Raw genomic sequence first — 18,101 nt, 5'->3', positions numbered from 1 at the left:
TTTCTGATTGTAGAAATCACACACAGGCGATTGCAATTGACTCCTTAAATTGCAACTAAAGCGTCCGATCTCTATAGCGGATGTCAACGCAGATACGTGGGCATTTATCCTATCCAGACAGTATACAGATCTAGCCGCTGGGGCCTGAACAACTTGGTCTCCGGGTGGCTGCCTGACTGCCTGTCTGACAGCTGCAGCAGCTAACGTTAAGCTAGCAGGGCTAGCAGGTGTCAACGCTCACTGAAACGTGTCTGTGGCTGTGGTAAGAGTCAATGTAAGTTTAAAAATCACTGTTTTATATCTTACTGCTTTAGCTAGCTAGTATAACTGTGTTTGAACCAAACAGTGGTACCTTCTAGGTATAATTAGCGCGGACTAACTGTAAGACGTTAGCCGAGTTATAAAGTTTTCTCTATCAGAAATATAGTTTACCAGTTATATGAGGGATGAACCGACTAGCTACCTTTGCTAACTCAATTTTAAACAGGATACTCATTGTTGAGCAAACTACTCCAAAATGTAATTAATGCTAGGTTTCATACTGATTGCTTCTTTATGAAAATAAGGTAACTGTTGTTTGACTACTGAATTTGTAGTAATCTGTAGTGATTTTGAAGTAATCTGTTGCTGAGTGATTTCATCAGTTGGCTTGTAATGTTTTATTATCTGTATGATGAAGGTTCAAAGTTTGAAAGTTTACTAACGTCCCCCGACGTTGACTGCAAGTATACACACACACACACACACACACACACACACACACACACACAAACTAGTGGAAAGTACAAACAAAAGAGCTACACTTGTCTATTTTTAAGGTGACTAGATGAAGCTCCAAATAATGGCAATGACGTCAGAATTTCTCAGCCTTATGATGCTTTCCATACACATAGTTTCAGTTATGTACCGTATGTAAATAAGTCCTATTAAGTTAATCATGACTGTAATCAGATGATAGTTTAAATACTACTCTGATTGGCTTTTTGTAATATAATTATGTATTTCAAGGATAATACGTCTTATGTCCGACACTGAGTGCCCAATTAGAAAATCTCCCCAAATTTTGTACCAGGTGGATGACTGTGTGTGAAGACATCTTTTCAGAATTTGGGGTATAGGTAGTCAGAGCTGCATTTTCTATTGGGTCACCTAAAAGTTTACTAACCTAATTTTTATTGGCCTACAGCCCACTGTGTTATTATTTTGCTTACAAATATGCTACCCCGATAAGTTTTGTTTTCTTCATTAGAAAATGAAGTGCACTAGTGCTTTGTAGGTCCAGAAACTTATGCATGTGGATGGATAATTAGTAAACACAGAAACAAATCTAAAGAGCCCTTGACAAGCGCAAGTTGCTTGCTATTGCCATTCTTGTGTAGCTATGGTTACTATCCAACTAAAATATCAATATCAGGATTCACAATTTGAACCTTGTGTTTGTATACAACCAACCTGGAAGACCAATCGTTGCACTAATATCATGCCAGGCCATAGTAATTCTTTCTTTCTAGATCTTTGCTTTATAAATTGATAGGTTGGTGTTCGTACACCAAAACCTAAACTCTGGGAAACTATGAGTGAAGTTTTTGTCGAACTCGAACCACTGCATTGTTCGCTATTTATGGCAAGGCATCTTATTGGTACCATTTGCATCTAACAGTTTATGAAGACTATAAATAGTTATCACTGTTGCCTTTTATATGTTACCTGACGAATTTCACAACGGATTATTAGGTGCTCGGGGGTGTTTGTTGATTTGTTTGTTCATCCATGCTGAACCGTTTTTGCAGTGTTTAGGGGAATTATGATAGGATATGCCCCAACCCACCACTCCACCTGAGCACCTAGAAAGCGCTATAGCACTTGTATTTTAATAAATTGACTGTGATTTTGGGCTTAACTGTCAGGCAGGCCTCTACTTTATCACATTAAAGTGCAAATATGAGGAAGGCTCTTGTGTGCTGAAAACCCCAGGCTTTATCTGGTGCTGAAAGCTGAACCTTATATTATCTTTTAAATTAAAGGCTGTACTGTGTAGGTCCTTTTAATACCTTCAGGTGGTGCTGGCATGCTTCACTGTTATTGCTCTGGCTGGCAGACAGGTAGGGAAGTATTCCCTCTCCTGTCTTTTTACTACGAGAACTTAACTGATCATGGCAACATGGAAGGGGGGTATACTTGGTAGCCTGGTAGGTTTGCTCACACACCACCATCATATTGGAGAAAGCTGGTGGTTAAATGTAACAGATTTACATATTTGATTTGAACTACAATGTCACAGTCTTCTGCTATTCTGTCATGAATAGTCCCCTAAGTAAATGCAAGGGGGAATCAGCAATGGCCGAACAGCTGCAGCAGAGCATGAACTATAAATATCCTGATGTCCATTCTATTATTATTGATTTGAAAACAGATTTAGACATTGCATATTTGCCTGTACCATTGTGAAGTGTGTGGCTAAGCCTATTTTTAGGAGACAGGCAGAATGGATGTTGTCAGATGCCTTCTGTCACTTGAGCACCAACTCTCCCCTGTCTACATTCCACATTAACATTATCAACTTTCTGGTAACATTGGCCAACTGCTAAGTTTATACAGTCACAAACCAGGAGATCAAACATTGACATTATAGTTTCCATACAGCCAAGACACACTTAAATGAAGATGGATTGGAGCTAGAGGCTCAGTCTATGCCTTCTGAAATGGAAGTCAGTTGTGATTAGGGATGGGAGGATATAAGATTTTATCTTTTATCGCGATAAAAACACTCAAGATAATTTTATCTTGGTGAATTTCTATTATCGGGATAATCGTGAATATCCTCACATGAGCGTGAATATCCTCACGAGTGACTTGAAAAAGCTGTCTAGCTCACTAATGTACAGTCCTATTGATTTCCTGATTTATTTTGAACCATGTGAATGCTTGGATATCAGGTTGATAGGTAGATTATTTTTATGAATGGATTTTTTTCTCTCATTGTGATTATTTGTTTCTTAACAAAATGTAAGGTAAAGTGATTCCAGTATGTTTTAGTGCCATTTTAAGAGTTTTAAGCATATTTTAATGATTATCGGGATAATACCATGAATCGCAATTATTTTGGCCAGGATTATCGTGACATGAAATTTTCGTATCGTCCCATGCCTAGTTGTGATGATTTCCCTCTGAAAGGCCTGCATCAGTCCTAAGTCATAATATCAGTTTAACGTTGTTGACACCTTTGGCTATTCTGTCTGCAATCCAAGGCAGAAATGACTTCTCTTCACGTCTGCATGCTGTGGGCCATACCTCAGCTCCAGGACCTATTTTCAGAGGTTATCCAAATGAGATCAGCCTTTTTGTGGCTCTTGTTATTACTCCACCACTGGTCCTGTTTAAATCAATTCAGTTTCTCGAAAAAACAATGCTTTGATCCTCGATATTATCAACTCCAGCTCTTTTGTGTTTCTAATTTCCTCATCCCCCAACATTTTGTTTTCATCTCAGGCCAGCTGTTGTTTTCCAGCGCCTCCCTATACTATGTGTAAGAACTTTTCTTCTCCATGCCTTAGTCTTGTTAAAATCCTTCTTTTCCTCTTTGTTAGAAGAAGTAATTTGCCAAGCTCAACATGTTAAAGGCACATTACACCAAACCCAAACTGGTGTCCAGCTGCATTTTGGTGGAGTGGCACGAGTGTCTGATTCCTTTTGAACTTAAGTCCTAAAACCAAACGCACACAATGTTGATGCCAAGTATGGTTTAAAGGATAAACTACTTGAATGTGATTTCACCACTTCTGCTTATTAAAGACGGATAGGAATGAAATGAACTTGATGGACAGTATATTTCATTTACTGTCAGATGGTTTGGCTCTTCTGCTGCATTCATTGGGGAATTTGGTTTGACCAACTTGACCTGGAATTTGTCAAGGCAATTTTGAGGTTTCCATGCACTGCTCTGAGAAGAAACAGCACTAACCTTTCGAATTTCCTGAGTGGGGAGCAGGGATTTGCTGATTTATTGTCTCATTTTTATGACGATCAACACATTTTCCTCTGATTATCTTCTCAGCATGCCTTGTGGACAGATGCCAGACTTCTTTCACTTTGGGCAGCCAGCCCAAAGTGTGACAGCATCATGAAAATTCCTTCAGCATATGCTTTATACCTATTGTATGAATGCCTCAAGTAGTGACAGCCATGTGTCTTTGCATCCATCAGGTTCCTAGCTCGGTCCTTGGTCAAGATGTCGAGTCACAATCCCTTGATGAGGTTGGAGCAGCGAGCGGCTGAGGCGGACCAGATCATCGAGTACCTCAAACAGCAAGTCCAGCTGCTGAAGGAGAAAGCCAGTAAGAGAGAGCACCAAACACTAAAACACAGACACATATAGAACAAGTTCCTCAGCCAAGGCATTTTAAGCACAGTCTTATACCAACTATAGATATTTTCGGCTCGTAATATAGTATTCTATTATAAATTTTAAACTTGTGCAACAAATTTTATCTTGACACTGTATCAACAGGCAAGACTTACAGGCCAAATCAGTATGTTAAAAGGGCTCATTCTATGTTCACGTGTAGTGAATGATAAATATCTGTACTGACCTTAGAGGTGATTTAATGTGTGGCTGAAGAACTGGCTACAGACATGATTAATAATCTTAGAATTTAAAGAGTGAAGTTCCAAAAGGACTGTATTTCACATTAGTAGGCCAGCAACATTATGAACCCTGTTCTTAACACGAACACACAGATTCTAATGCCTCCTGTAGACTATAATTAGATGGAAAACTGTTTCTTTTAGGCTTGAAAAAGAGTTTTAAAAATGGCACACTCTATCAGAGGTTTTACGCATAACTTGCTTTTGATTTGTGGAGAAACATTTCCTGAAACTAAGTGAGACAGCTGTGTATACCTCTGTCCAGTAGCCTGTCATTTTGATTTGTACTCAAGTATTTCTGAGTCATTTTCTGATCCAATAATGCACTATGCAATTACGGAGTCCTGTTTCAAAAGTCATTGTTGTCAGATAGGATAGAACATTGATCATGAATGTAAAACTGGGCAAATTTTTCAAATTACAGAGAGTTGGCCTATCATTGCCAAGTGTCAGTTGTTTTGGTTATGTGAGGAATACGTTTTTCAGGTTTGTCATAATACTCTGAAACACTGCTTTGGTTGTCTGTGATAGACATTTTGGTTAAAATCAAATGAGAATTCACCTCAAGATTGGCGATCAATACATCAACATATTGCCTGCTTCATTAACTTTTGTACCATGTTTATCCAATTGGCACAACACAGTGACACATTCTAGGCACAACATTAATTTCAATAGGCAACATATTTCAATAGACAACACGTTAATTACCGGGTGTGCAGCAGTCTTTGGACCAAAATATTGGTGCCACCAAATTATCTGCTGGTGCCACCAACTAAAAATGTTGGCGGCACCGGTGGAAAAAGTTAGCCTGGAGTCCTAAAACTTCCTGCTAGATGGTGAAATTTCATTTTTATGTAATGGTGCTGAGCGCTTTGAGTCTGACTGGAATTCGCCTTCATGCAGTTGTCCAGGCCAATGTCAGAGAAGAGAAGAAACTGATGGTGGAGAATGCCAAACTGAAGAATGACATTGAGGAACTGAAAAAGCAGCTGCTGGAGAAAGAGAAGAAGAGGGGAGGTATGTAGAGCCCGGTTCCCAGTAAAGACTTCCCTCGGAGAGCAAATGTGTCTTTGTCTTTAGAAAGACCTTGATGTTCTTAGCCAGTATATCTAGTTATAGAAGACGCTGTGTGTGCCTGACTTGGGAACATTAGATGTCAGTTGTTGCTCATTAGAGCATTGTTTGGTTTGTGCTATCAATGATAACATCTTTTGCATTCTCGCCTCAGCCTATTATAACCAGATCTATTTTGTTTTTTTATAAACAATCATAGCGATCCAAGAATACCCATTAGAGCGATGGGGACAGCATGTCTGTCAGCTATCGTGCCTCTGACATACTTTGACACTCAAGGGCAAACACAGCTCAGATCATTAACACACGTGTAATGTTTTCCAGAAAGAAGCTGTGGGGGGAAAAGAAAGGATTGGAAGAAATAATCAGTTTAACTTCTCAACATGTTTGTTTTGGAACACTCGAGGAATGCGTTCAAATACACACAAGATTTTGTTTTTCCACGTATCTAATTGTGATGTTTATTTTTGGGTTTCATTTCAATGACTTTAAGGTGCCATAAAATAGCTTAATCAAAGCATGGATAAGTATGAAGCTTTTTGAAGGGAATTTCAGTCGGCTTATTTCAGTCACTGATTTGTAATTGAGACGAGAAAAACAAACTATTGGATACAAGACTTTAAGGCCTTGAGAGATACCGTTTGTGCAACTAAGGAATGGAAACTGTGGCAATTGATGTTCAATCTGAAATTAGCCACATTGTCAGCAGTATTTTAAAGGTTAATGCAATGATGATTCCAAGGTAAACCTGAAAGGCCCCGATCTCAGGTCCTAACCTAGAATTAAGGTAATTAAAAGCATTATGGTGACAGTGGTGTGCCTGCAAACCAATGTTTGTCAGACATGGGCACTAGATTTTGTAGGAATACAAACATCAGGCGCCTCAAATGATGGGTTCTTTTTTTCTGGAGAGTTATTGAGGACATTGTTCCCTACTTTATGGCTCCATTTCCTTGTTTCCATCAACTTGGACACTGTGTCATTTTCCCATCAAAACTGTTTGCATCAGGAGACCAGTCCTCCCACTGGGTGTATAAATAAAACTCCCTCTGTATCATTTCAGTGAATTATGTTGCTGCAACCAACGTGAAAAGGGAGAACTACGAAGTAGTTTTCGGTCTGTATTTATAATGTAAATTGTCTCTTCGGCTGCAGAACTACTATGCTTGTTGCTTTCCTTCCTTTCACACAAGACATTTGGGAAACCAGGTGGCTATCAGTCACCAGAGATAGCAGGGAAAAGGGCAGACGATAACTATCATCCCCTATTAAATACCTCCTTTCTAATGACCTTTTCCCTGTGCCCTTCCTGTAGTGCGAGATGTGTCCATGCCATCAGGTGAGACGAGTGTTGAGTGCTGTTCGAAGCCCACTCCTCCTCAGCCCTCAGGCCCCGCCATCTCTGCCTCCCCTGCTGCCGCTGCCAAGAGCCCCCCTCCCAAAGATGAAGGCAAGAAGAAGAAACCAGAGAAAAAAGGTAATGGCACAGCAAAAATTGATGGGGAAAAAATATGGCCGAACACAAGGTTCTATTAGGAATCGTTACACGATTTCATGTCTATTACAATGTGCTTTAGAAACCGAAGCGAGGGCTCTTTAGATTTGTCATATAATGACAGTCATATCATCATATTTCATTTTCAATTTGTTAGCAGAATAAAAGTGGAGCCATTAAAAGTGAGAGCTGCTCACTTCTCAGTGTGGAGGGATTTATTTGGTCCTCTCTGAAATGTCTTTCCTTTTGGAACTTGAGCTCTCATTTAAGATCCAGTTTTTCCATCAGCATTTGGCTGGATGCAGCTCTCAGTGCTTTAAAAGCCATTTGACATTCTAACAGGTTCCTCCATCTGAATTTCTAATATCTGGCGATAATGGATGGAAGGCAGGGATATCTGCCTTGTGATGGATCCAAGTTTATACTTTGGGATTCAGTGGAAACATGATCACTGAAGCTTCGTTTGTTATGGGCCTAGTGAATGTTTTGATTGCTTTTATGAATTATAAGATACATCTTGTTTCTATGACAAGACGCATCCTTGTGCAATGTAACCAGTAATGAAAGCCTAGTCGGATTCTGATTTAATGTTGTTGTGTGGATCTGAGTTATCCTGAAGGTTATGCATATCTCCAAAGCAAAAATGAACTCTCCTATGTAATTGATATAGTGGTGGTGTTGTTAAAAAGCTGATTCCTTGAAATGTGTTTGAAATTCTGTGGCAGGGTTTTCCTTGTTTTTGTTAGAAAATGATCTTAAACGTAAAACAGTCAAACATTTTGTTCTGTTCTAACATTAAGCTATCTGGATTAATTACAGATCGGAAATAATAGTGCCTGGATTTACTCTATTTATGGGGTTATAATTCAGAGAGGGCAAACAAAAAGCTTTGAGACATTGACAAACTCATTGGTGTGTCTGGCATTTCTTAGGTCCAGATGTCAGAGAGCTGTAAATATGAGATCTTCTTCTTTCTCCTAATAGAGTGTTGATTAACTGTTTTAGTATGTGTAAAACTATGTGTTACTCCAGACTTTAATGTAGCTGTGTTCTCACCTCCTCCAGACAATCATCGCCTTTCAGCCTACAAACCCATCTGTAAGCTTAGCTGCGTACTGGTGATGTTGCACTGCTGTGCTGTCATCACAACAGGGCAAAGATTTCATAGTGGAGGAATGTTGAATAGCATCCAAAGGCGAGGATTGGAATTCTTATTCTTCAGAGCTGGTGTGGGCCAGACGAATGATTAAAGACTGTGTGATCATTTGATCAGTAGAATCCGCTGGAATCAGTGTCTGCAAGCAAACCAGCCCACTCAGTCAAAGGTACTTTGGCTCTGAGGGACAAGCATCTGTCATGTCACTGGATCATGTAGCATTCACCTTCAGCCAAAATAGGGTATTGGTATTGTCATTTAATGAAGGATCTCTGGAAAGTTGTGGAAAACTAATTGTCCTATGTTTTTTTTTCTTGGAGTACATGCAGCGATCGCATAAAAGGCATGCCACCCTGGGGCCTGTCATTGGTGGGCTTTGATTTCATTTTTGGGAGGAAATTGAATCAGACAGCTGCCCAGCATAGTTTCCACACAGATTTTTTTTCAAATAGATCCCAATGGTTCCCCTTGGAAAGATACCATGTGGCTGAAATAATCTCAACGCCCAAATGTACATACAGTATGTGTCACAAAGCCCTTAGAGATGACTCTCTGCATCAAGCCTTGCTTTAAAGCTTAATGAATGACTACTGTCTGGCTTTCTCTCTGCTGAAAACACACAACACCAAAGCATATTTATATCAGAGTCTTTGTCTCACCTCATTCTGTCATCCACATAGAGCAGATGAAGTGAAAAGAAACAGAGAAATTATGATATTTGAGATTATTGAGGCTACATCCACTGCCTGTTTGTGTACGTGATTGTTATAACAAAAGCTCTCTTTGATTCCAGGAGGGGAGAAATCAGAGAAGAAGCAGGCAGCTCCCAGCCAGGAGGACGCCAAGGTGGATGTGTCTCGTCTGGACATGCGTGTTGGACGCATAGTCACAGCCCAGAAGCACCCGGATGCTGACTCACTGTATGTGGAGCAGGTCGACGTGGGAGAAGCTTCTCCCAGGACGGTTGTCAGCGGGCTGGTCAAGCACATACCTCTGGACCAGGTACAACACAACTTCAATAATCGGGGGTTTCCATTGGTCAAGGAGTTTCTGGAATATCATGTCATTTTTAGAGAACAGCGGTTATGTCAAGGAATTTGGTAAATTGGTGAACTGGTCACCTTATATTAATCTCCCAGAATGTATTTGGAGATTCATGCATACAGTACATTGATTTAGTTGGTGGTTGCCAGTTGTTATACTAAGTGGACACTTCACAGGGCAAGCTTGGTTTGCCAGGGTCAACTTGAAACGTTTAGAGCACCATTTTGTTCATGAAAATATAGCTCTGCTTGTAAATCATCTTTGTATGTAACAAAATACAAAAGCAATTACTTTTTCCCATAGGAAATTGAGTAACTTATATAATGAGGAATCCCTGAATGGCTCTGTTCGGCCCTTACGTGGAAACCAGACTATTTATCCCCTTAAAACTTTTCTGAGCTGAATAACAGCACAAATATCCCAGGAATCAATTTTCATTTTTTAGGTCATGGAAAGTCTTGGAAAAGTAATCAAATTTCTCATTGGACCCATGCTGGAAAACCTGTGTAACTCTAAGCTCTGGAGGCCAACGCAATATAATTAGATGTCCAAAAGAGATGTAGCTAACGCCTATCTATGAGTGTGCCTGCTCTGTACAAGCTACTGTCATGCTGTATCTGTGGCAGCCTGGGTCAAAGAAAAGCCAAATCCACAGAATGTTTACGTGTTTTGCTCACACGCTCTGGCTAATGTCATCATCCACTTTCTAATTGTGCAGTAAAAAAACATGTTGTAATAACTTGTAATCAACAGTCATGGTTGGGAGAAAAAACACCCAAGAGCAACATGTGTGTTGTTACCATTTTTCCGCATATTGACTTCATTGTCACTTTGTTACTATGCCTGTAGCGACATGTAGTGTGTCTGGAGCAGAGTCTGCTCTCCATCAGAGTAACACAGGAGTCTAGCAGGTCTTGAGTGAAGCAGACCGGAGACTATAATGACCATTTGATTTTCATATTAGCTTTCTAACTTCTTGACCACAGACTGCATTTCAGAGTTGTTTTCACTAAAAGCACAAGCAGCACCGTATATGTTAATGGCTCACTAGGGTCTTATGAAGGATTTATTAGTCCATTTGAAGTGACTTAGTGTTTAGGTAGACTGGTGCTGATGGTTTTTGTTAGTAACAACACATTTTATGTAGGTGATTCGGGGATCTGCATGAAGCCTTGGTTTTCATTTGGCTTTCACATGGTTTTATGATTTGTCCCTGAAGCAAACTAATTTGTATGTTGAATGTTGCACCTATATGAAAAGCACCAGTTACTTTTATGGTCGACAGTATTTCTGAGTTTGTCTCTTCACAAGCCTAAACCAGGGAGCCTTTGTACATTATACTTGCATTTCTACATTATATGTATACAATGTATATCCTCTAAATGGAAGCATATGCCTGCTGGAGTCATGTATACTAAACACTGTGTGACTCTGCCAAAAAAAAAAAACTATAATACTGAAGAAGAAATATTTGGTGACAGCCAGTTTTTCTGTGTACACAGGCAAATATTAGACATTGGCCTATTAAATAAGCTAGATTGTTTGACAACGATGGCATTTTGTAGCATGGTCTAATTAAGTGCTCTCTGACTGTAGCTAGAAAGGCCAAGAATTCTTCCTAACACATTGCTCGTGAAGCTACCGCTGGTTTTTGGCTGCCTTTATCCATCCATTACATAGAGAGCCAATAAATACAAAATCTAATTCTTTTTTAACTGATTTCTTGTTTATATGAGCCATTATCCATTTCTGTCAAGCAAGAGTGAAACACGTGCAGGAATTGCATTATCGGTGTTAGGGCAATCCTCTTGGATGTCCAGAACATCACAATGAATATTGGGCACCCGTAAAGTAATACTAGTCTGAGAACGGGGCTAATTATAAAATGACTGTTAAGCAAGCTTTTATATGTACTGGTAGTTTCTCATCTTAAGTAGGAAAATCTGTTATGCAAGTACTGCTACAAGACATCCACATACTGTCCCTGGCTAGCCAGAACTGCCTAGAGATGAAAAATGAGTACTACCACCAAAGTCCCGACAAAGCAATCCATCATAACAACATGGGTGAATTCAGGATTATGGAGTTATTTCTAAAAGTATGATTATTTTCTGAGCTTTGGTATGTACCATCTCATGGAATGCTGGGTTCCTCTTCCTCTAAGCTTTTGATGGAAACCGCCTCTGGCCTTCTCCGAGTTTTGGTAACCCGCAGAGGTCTACAGGCTTAAAAGTCCCGTACTTTCCTGTTTACTCTCTTTGGTTTATGAAATGAGGCACACAAACCAGGACACAATAATTCAAAATGAGAAGATTGGACATGGCACCACTGTGTGAATTGGATTAAGAAAACCTCAATCCTCAATCCAGAAGTACAGACCACACCAGTTGAAGGTGTTTTTTATTTGCTATGATAAATAGTTTTTAACTTGTTTTTCTTCATGGTCTCTATTCTCTACGGTAAATGGGTTGCAAGATGATATTTCATCGTGTTCTTATCCCCCATCCCCCGCAGATGCAGAACCGCATGGCAGTGCTGCTGTGTAACCTGAAGCCCGCCAAGATGAGAGGTGTGGTGTCCCAGGCCATGGTCATGTGTGCCAGCTCGCCAGACAAGGTCGAGATCCTCGACCCCCCCAGTGGAGCAGTACCCGGAGACAGAGTTACGTTCCAGGAGTTCCCAGGTACTCTTACTGAATTACCTTACCCTCACCAATAGAAATGACTCTCAAAAGATTGAACCTGCAATAAGCAACATCAGACCAATCCTGAAACGAATGTGTGCTATGTGGAGATTTCATTGAGACATAATGGTATAAAAAAAATTCCACACACATGGGCCAGCTGTCTCTTTTTCTAAAGCTTGTTGTCAAATCCCGCACCGGAACGAAGCTCCTCCGGTCCCTTCAGTAGCTTTTTATTTTTTTAAAACTAACTCGCCACCTCAATCGCTGTTTAAAAGTGGCGCTGGCCCCCTCCTATTCCGGAAAAAAAATCTCGTAATGGTGGAATCGATGAAGTGAGCGAGTAAACTTGTTCAACTAGTAAACTTGCTACCTACCTCTTCACTTGTCATTGTGGGACATGTAACCTTCAGCAGGAGAAAGATCTGTCAAAGAGAGACTGGTAACCGGCAACACTTATCTGTAGGTATGGTTAGCTTAGCTTAGCTATTTCTATAACCCTCTAGTGGGCAGAAAATTGTGTTTATTGCAGCTTTAAGCATGTTTATGATCAGCCTAAAGACTCATGCAGCAGTCAGTGGCTTGTTAATAAATGTCAACAAGTTGAGCGTGTTGAAAGAATTCCACCAGCCTGGCATCCACAAAATGCCTCTGGAAATGAAGAGTGCCAATGAATCTTCTTGCTGCCAGAAAAAACATTAGACGTCAACATTCGTTCCTTTGAAGACAGCAGTCATGACGCCTTCTCAGACCCCACTGAAAGCTCTCATTAGAGGACTCCTCAGCTCTGTTTGGTGGTGGCTAAATGGCCTGTGACTGCTGGCTGACAGGCTAATCAACACTTACTGTTGGGAATGTGAACCTGCTCTTTTCTCATAGTCTACTATAGGAAATACGTCTATGGGAAAAATGAGACCATATGCACTCCATTCCCAACAAATTAACGTGTCACCTAAACAGTAAGAGAGTCAAGGCCATTCCTTTCAAATATTCCGAAAACACATATCTAATGAATGTGGCCTTAAGATCAATAACGTTAAAAACCATCCACAGTGTTACAGGGGAAACACACTGCCAATATGATTGTGATTTAGACCTCTCTTGTCCCAGAACTCATGTAAAAATATGGTCACAGTCGGCAAAGCAAAACACTTCGGATGACATGGTGAGGAGAGGTGTGGTCTTGTTAGAGTCATGTCTTCTTTTAAGAGAACAATAACCGAATTGGGAGTTCCCTCTGGAAATGTGGAATATGATGAGGGAGGCTCTGTGGTACGAGTACCCGCAGCTCAACTGCATCAGCCCAGGCTTTCATCTCTGCTCTACCCCTGTCCCCAGCCCCTCCTAAAGCTGTTTGTTTCATGAGGGTTCCCCTTGGCCAAAACCATTTTTTTATGGCTGTTACACACATTCAAAACAGCCTCACTGAAAACTTGGAGCACCAGAGAGCAGAGAAGCAGAGGACTAAAGCAAAGATGGGACTGGTTGATTGTTTTCCATGGCATTGAGTTGTTGTTGGTTTCTAACAACATGGTAATATGTAAAGATAGAAAAGAGTGCACACCCAAGCAGACGTGCCGGCCAAGGCAAAAACGAAATCCGTACAAAATAAAGTGTAGCCGTACACTCAACTCTCATTGCGTGACATTTTATTCAGAACACCATTGTTTTAGCCTTCATCAGGGTGTGGACAATATGGTGCCAACTGAGGTTGTTTTTAAAAGTTCATTCGCAATGGCAAATGAACGAGGGGTAAAGGACATTTCTCTCTCTCTCTCCCTGTCTTCCTCTGTCCCTGTGCCCACCACCGCCCATAGTGCAGAGTCAATTAGAGCCAATCCATCGCTGGTGTGAGTACATGGTTGTAATTACCCACGTTTCACCAGCTAATGGGACCCAGTATTGCTGCTCCAACTGAAGAGCGTGCCTAAGTTGCCCATCAAAACCTCCTTCACGCTTCTGATCAAAACTAATTGTTGCCACTCTTGTGTTGTAACTTGTGAGAAAGCATGGCCCTGGGAAATGAAACACATTTGTTTCTTCATACCCCAAGATGGTTGTGAAGAGAAGGAAAAAGTTGACACCCAACAGAAGCAAGCCAGCACCGGTTATGAATTCACACAAATGCCAGACAACATCAAAACAAAAGCCATCATGAAAGTCTGAGGGCCTCCCTTAATTATTTTCTCTGGATGGAGTGTTTTGAATAGGAAAGACTTTGTTTATATGTTTTGAATTAAAGTTGAGAAGAACAATAGTTTGTCCAGGGGCTTTTAGCCCCTTAAAATTGACTTTATTTTAAGATGTGTTTTGAAATGGCACAATTTTAAAAAGACATTGATGCTCTAATAAAGCATGATGGAAAGTCAGCCTATCCACAGTGTTTCCACAGTTTATTGGCCTCGGCATCAGCTCAAATGACACAGATAGGATCAGTGCATGTAGAATATGATAAAACCACAAGTTTGAGTCAGTAATGCAAGGAAATGACATATCACAAAAAGATTGAATGTGTATTTATGAGTATTCTCTAATTCCGCCCCTTAAATGTAAATATCAGTATTCGATCCAGAAATCCTGCATCCGTCAGGGCCTAACTGAGAACAGAGAAGGTTCTGATGGATCGAGCTGTCTTCGTCTTTGCAGGTGACCCGGACAAAGAGCTGAACCCCAAGAAGAAAGTGTGGGAGCAGGTTCAGCCAGATCTACGCACAGATAACCAGTGTGTTGCAACCTACAAGGGAGCTGCCTTTGAAGTCGCCGGCAAGGGAGTGTGCAAAGCCCAAACCATGAGCAACAGCGGAATCAAATAAAATAACAGAGCTGCTTGTTTACTTAGCAATCTTCTTCAGTGATGGTGGTTATGGTGTTGAGAAACAGGATGATGATGAATGGAAGTAAATGCTTTGAAGATGTTCAATAAAGGAGTTTGGAAGTTATCTTTAAAATGTGTCCTAAGAATCTGTCTTATAACAATAAGTTAAAATAGACATTGCCATGGTCTATAAAGGCAATGCATAGTTAATCAATACAGTTTTGTTTATGCTTCAATCTCCCTGCTTTGTCTCTTACCCTGTGACACATTAGCTTGATTGTGCTTTGATTTTGAGGTTCCAGCTCCACGTCTTGGTCTTGAGCGAGCATCCATTGGTTTCACTTCATCTAGTCTTGGGCATTTTAATGAGCAGGAGATGAAATGGGGATGTTGTACTACAAAGCCCAGAGAAAACAGATCGGGTTCTCAAGCACTTAGCAGGGACTATTCAGATGGTACTCAGCCCATGAACTCCAATCTCCTGGCTCACTGTCATTATCTCAATCTTGGCTCTGTGATGCCATTTGCTTTGTTTTGTTGTCCCTTTGAAACAAAAGTCTACCCACCCATCCCCCGGAAGTATCCGTCTGTGCAGAACAAACCGACTACTTTACACCAAAATCAAACTGATTTATACTACCTCAGCCTATAATGTTGTGTCAACAGTAATTAAGGCCGTCTACATTGCACAACATCTGTCATAGGTCAAAGCGGAGCATCGCACAGCCTTGTGCTTACTGCCCTAGCCTATGATTTTAAGTTCTAGCCCATAGCAACTTTTGTATATTCTTTGGTGCTCATGCTCAACCGCACATTTTTCTTGGATCTGTTTTTGTGATGAGGTTACTTAGGGTGATGGAGCAAAAAACATTGATTTATTGTCATGGAGCCTAAACCAAAAAATATTGTAGAAATATTTTTCTTCTGATGAAAATGTGGAGGAGGCCAATATGTTTTTGCTGTAGCATGTACACAGATGGAGTCCAACTATTGGTCAAATACCTGCATGATTGCCCTCCATCAGACAGTTTGCTTTTGGTGGTTATATGTTTGAAACTGATTTTATCTGTCCTTTCATGACCCCTATGAACCTTAAAGTCCACATCGACATTTGGAACAGGAAAACCTTCCATTTGGTCTAAATGAGCACAGACAACTTTGGTAATAGACCTCCACTAAAGCTTATTCTCACCTAAACCACAATGTTCTTTCTGGGTTTTCTGTGGCCACAAGGAGCATCACAGACCAAAAGAAATTTCACTCCAGGATATTTTGAGTCAAAGAGGATCGCAGACCACATTCCTAATTGATATTTCAGCTGCAACTGGCAGACTGGTATTGCGTGCAGTATAACAGACAGTTACCTATTCCTGTAGCACAAATATGTGCTCTTATTACATCCTGGCTAGTGAAATGTAGTCCATATCTGACTGTCTGCTTAATATCAGCGCTGGCCTGATTATCTTCGGCCAGAGACCGATCTGCACGTCACTATTTCAAGACAGCCTCTATTTCAAAGCAGCATCATATGTACAGTATGTGTTGACTCTAGAGCGGGCCAGTCGGGCCTTGATGTGGTCACGTCAGGCAGTAATTGGGGGCATGATTGTTGGTTTCACGATTAGTTGGTTCACGCACCGCACATGCTCTGTGATTAACCATAGATTAAAAAGGCCTTTTCACTTGTCATGCTCAGCTGCATCCATCCCCTCTGCTCCAGACTTTTTTAGTGTTTGGTTTTCAGCCCCACAAACCAAGATGAAGAGGGCCTGTTGGTGCTGCTGTGACTTTATCATTCCCACCACTTTTCTTTTTCCTCTAGGTTATGTCCTCAACACGAGCTGAGCAGGGGAGACTACAACTATTCTACCAGGTAGAGGTGGACACAAATACAAATGTGGCACCTTCAGACGTGACTAATGTGGCGGGAAGGAGAAAGAATTATTTTGGGGAAAACCTGAAGAGCCCCTCTAGGTGTGAGAGAACTTCACTCACCAGTCTGAAGCCAGGATTTGATGCATTTGTAGCTATGATTAACAAGCAACTTCAACAGTTTTGTTTTTTTCTAGAGGTAGTTCTGTGATTTCCTGGCCTGTAAGATGTCCATGATAATAATATGAACTCTACAAAACAGTGACCAAGAGCCAGAACATCATGAAATGGCAGGGGCCATAAGGAATATATTTCTCATTTCTGAAGCCAAGTAGACAGTTTGCGGCAAGGCGTGAAAGTCAAAATATGACAGGTCTTTAAGATGGAATGTGAATTTCTGGGATAAAAGTCATGATTCATACTGGACAGTATGATTTGCATTTCAATATTGCAAGATTTGATTTGATGTGAATCAAGACTTCATGTGTTTCTTGATTACTTCAAGACCTTTTGGATGTGTGTATGGACCTGTCAACTTGATAAATGTGTTGTTTTTTACAAATTTCCCCAAACCCTATTTTCAAAAATGATGTATAAGCTGCTGATCCATTTCATTGTGTTTGTTATGTGGCAATAAAAAAAATCACCTCATGCCAATTCACTTAAACTGTTGGAACAACACTGACCTCATGTCCAGATGCACCAGTGTATCCCTGACACCATTTATTAAAAAATATACTTATAGATTAGGTTGTATTGTACAGTAGCTATTTACTGTAAGTCTGTTGGTTTGCATGGCTATTACCAAAGAACCACGTATTTTAGTTTCTCCTGGTTCTGATATTCTACCAGTGCATTTTCCATCCATCATTTGACCAACTGCTTCAGCAGGACTGATTTCTAATTTGTCTACATCTACAAATAAGTTAAGGAGCCTCTGATTAAGCATTGCCATCAGGTCTTTCCAAACCCACATCCTCCAAGCCATGGCCATGTCAAGCATCATGTTTTTATACCAGAAAAAAAAGAATTAACTCCACAAAGTGCATCTTAGTGTAAGCGACTATAATCTGTGCTTTAGACGATTAAGATGCCACCTATGAAATTCCCTCAAAGGTGGAATTAAACCAGTTGGATGCACTGTGCCTCTTGTACCAGCAGGGATCTTTCTGTGCCCACTGTGATCTGTGCTTGACTGGCCGTCCCCCTGCATCAAATCCATTAGCTGACCTTCATCTTGACATGCCATTCTCAACAAAACGCCCCTTTACCTCTGCACCTACATTCTCCAGTCACAGCTTCAACTTACTGAGGT

General features: G+C 40.6%; 1 protein-coding gene across 1 annotated transcript; it reads left to right on the top strand.

The window, feature by feature from the left end:
* Positions 1-144: 144 nt before the first annotated feature.
* On the top strand, positions 145-15,030 carry aimp1a (aminoacyl tRNA synthetase complex interacting multifunctional protein 1a). The gene is made up of 7 exons (XM_071517265.1): positions 145-274; positions 4,204-4,334; positions 5,551-5,664; positions 7,037-7,198; positions 9,166-9,374; positions 11,931-12,099; positions 14,746-15,030. Coding segments are annotated over exons 1-7 (954 nt in total). The 5' UTR covers positions 145-272; the 3' UTR covers positions 14,913-15,030.
* Positions 15,031-18,101: the final 3,071 nt, after the last annotated feature.

This window comes from Centroberyx affinis, unplaced genomic scaffold (genome assembly GCF_046629955.1).
Source record: "Centroberyx affinis isolate AG114_WGS23_722 - 3 ecotype Tasmania unplaced genomic scaffold, CSIRO-AGI_Caff_v1 ptg000483l_1, whole genome shotgun sequence".
In the NCBI taxonomy this organism is placed as follows: domain Eukaryota; kingdom Metazoa; phylum Chordata; class Actinopteri; order Beryciformes; family Berycidae; genus Centroberyx; species Centroberyx affinis.
This window is presented reverse-complemented; position numbering and strand designations above follow the sequence as displayed.

Coding starts and splice junctions, on each gene's coding strand:
- aimp1a (XM_071517265.1), top strand. Junction 4,335..5,550: donor GCTGCTGAAGGAGAAAGCCA/GTAAGAGAGAGC, acceptor GCCTTCATGCAG/TTGTCCAGGCCAATGTCAGA. Junction 7,199..9,165: donor GAAGAAACCAGAGAAAAAAG/GTAATGGCACAG, acceptor CTTTGATTCCAG/GAGGGGAGAAATCAGAGAAG.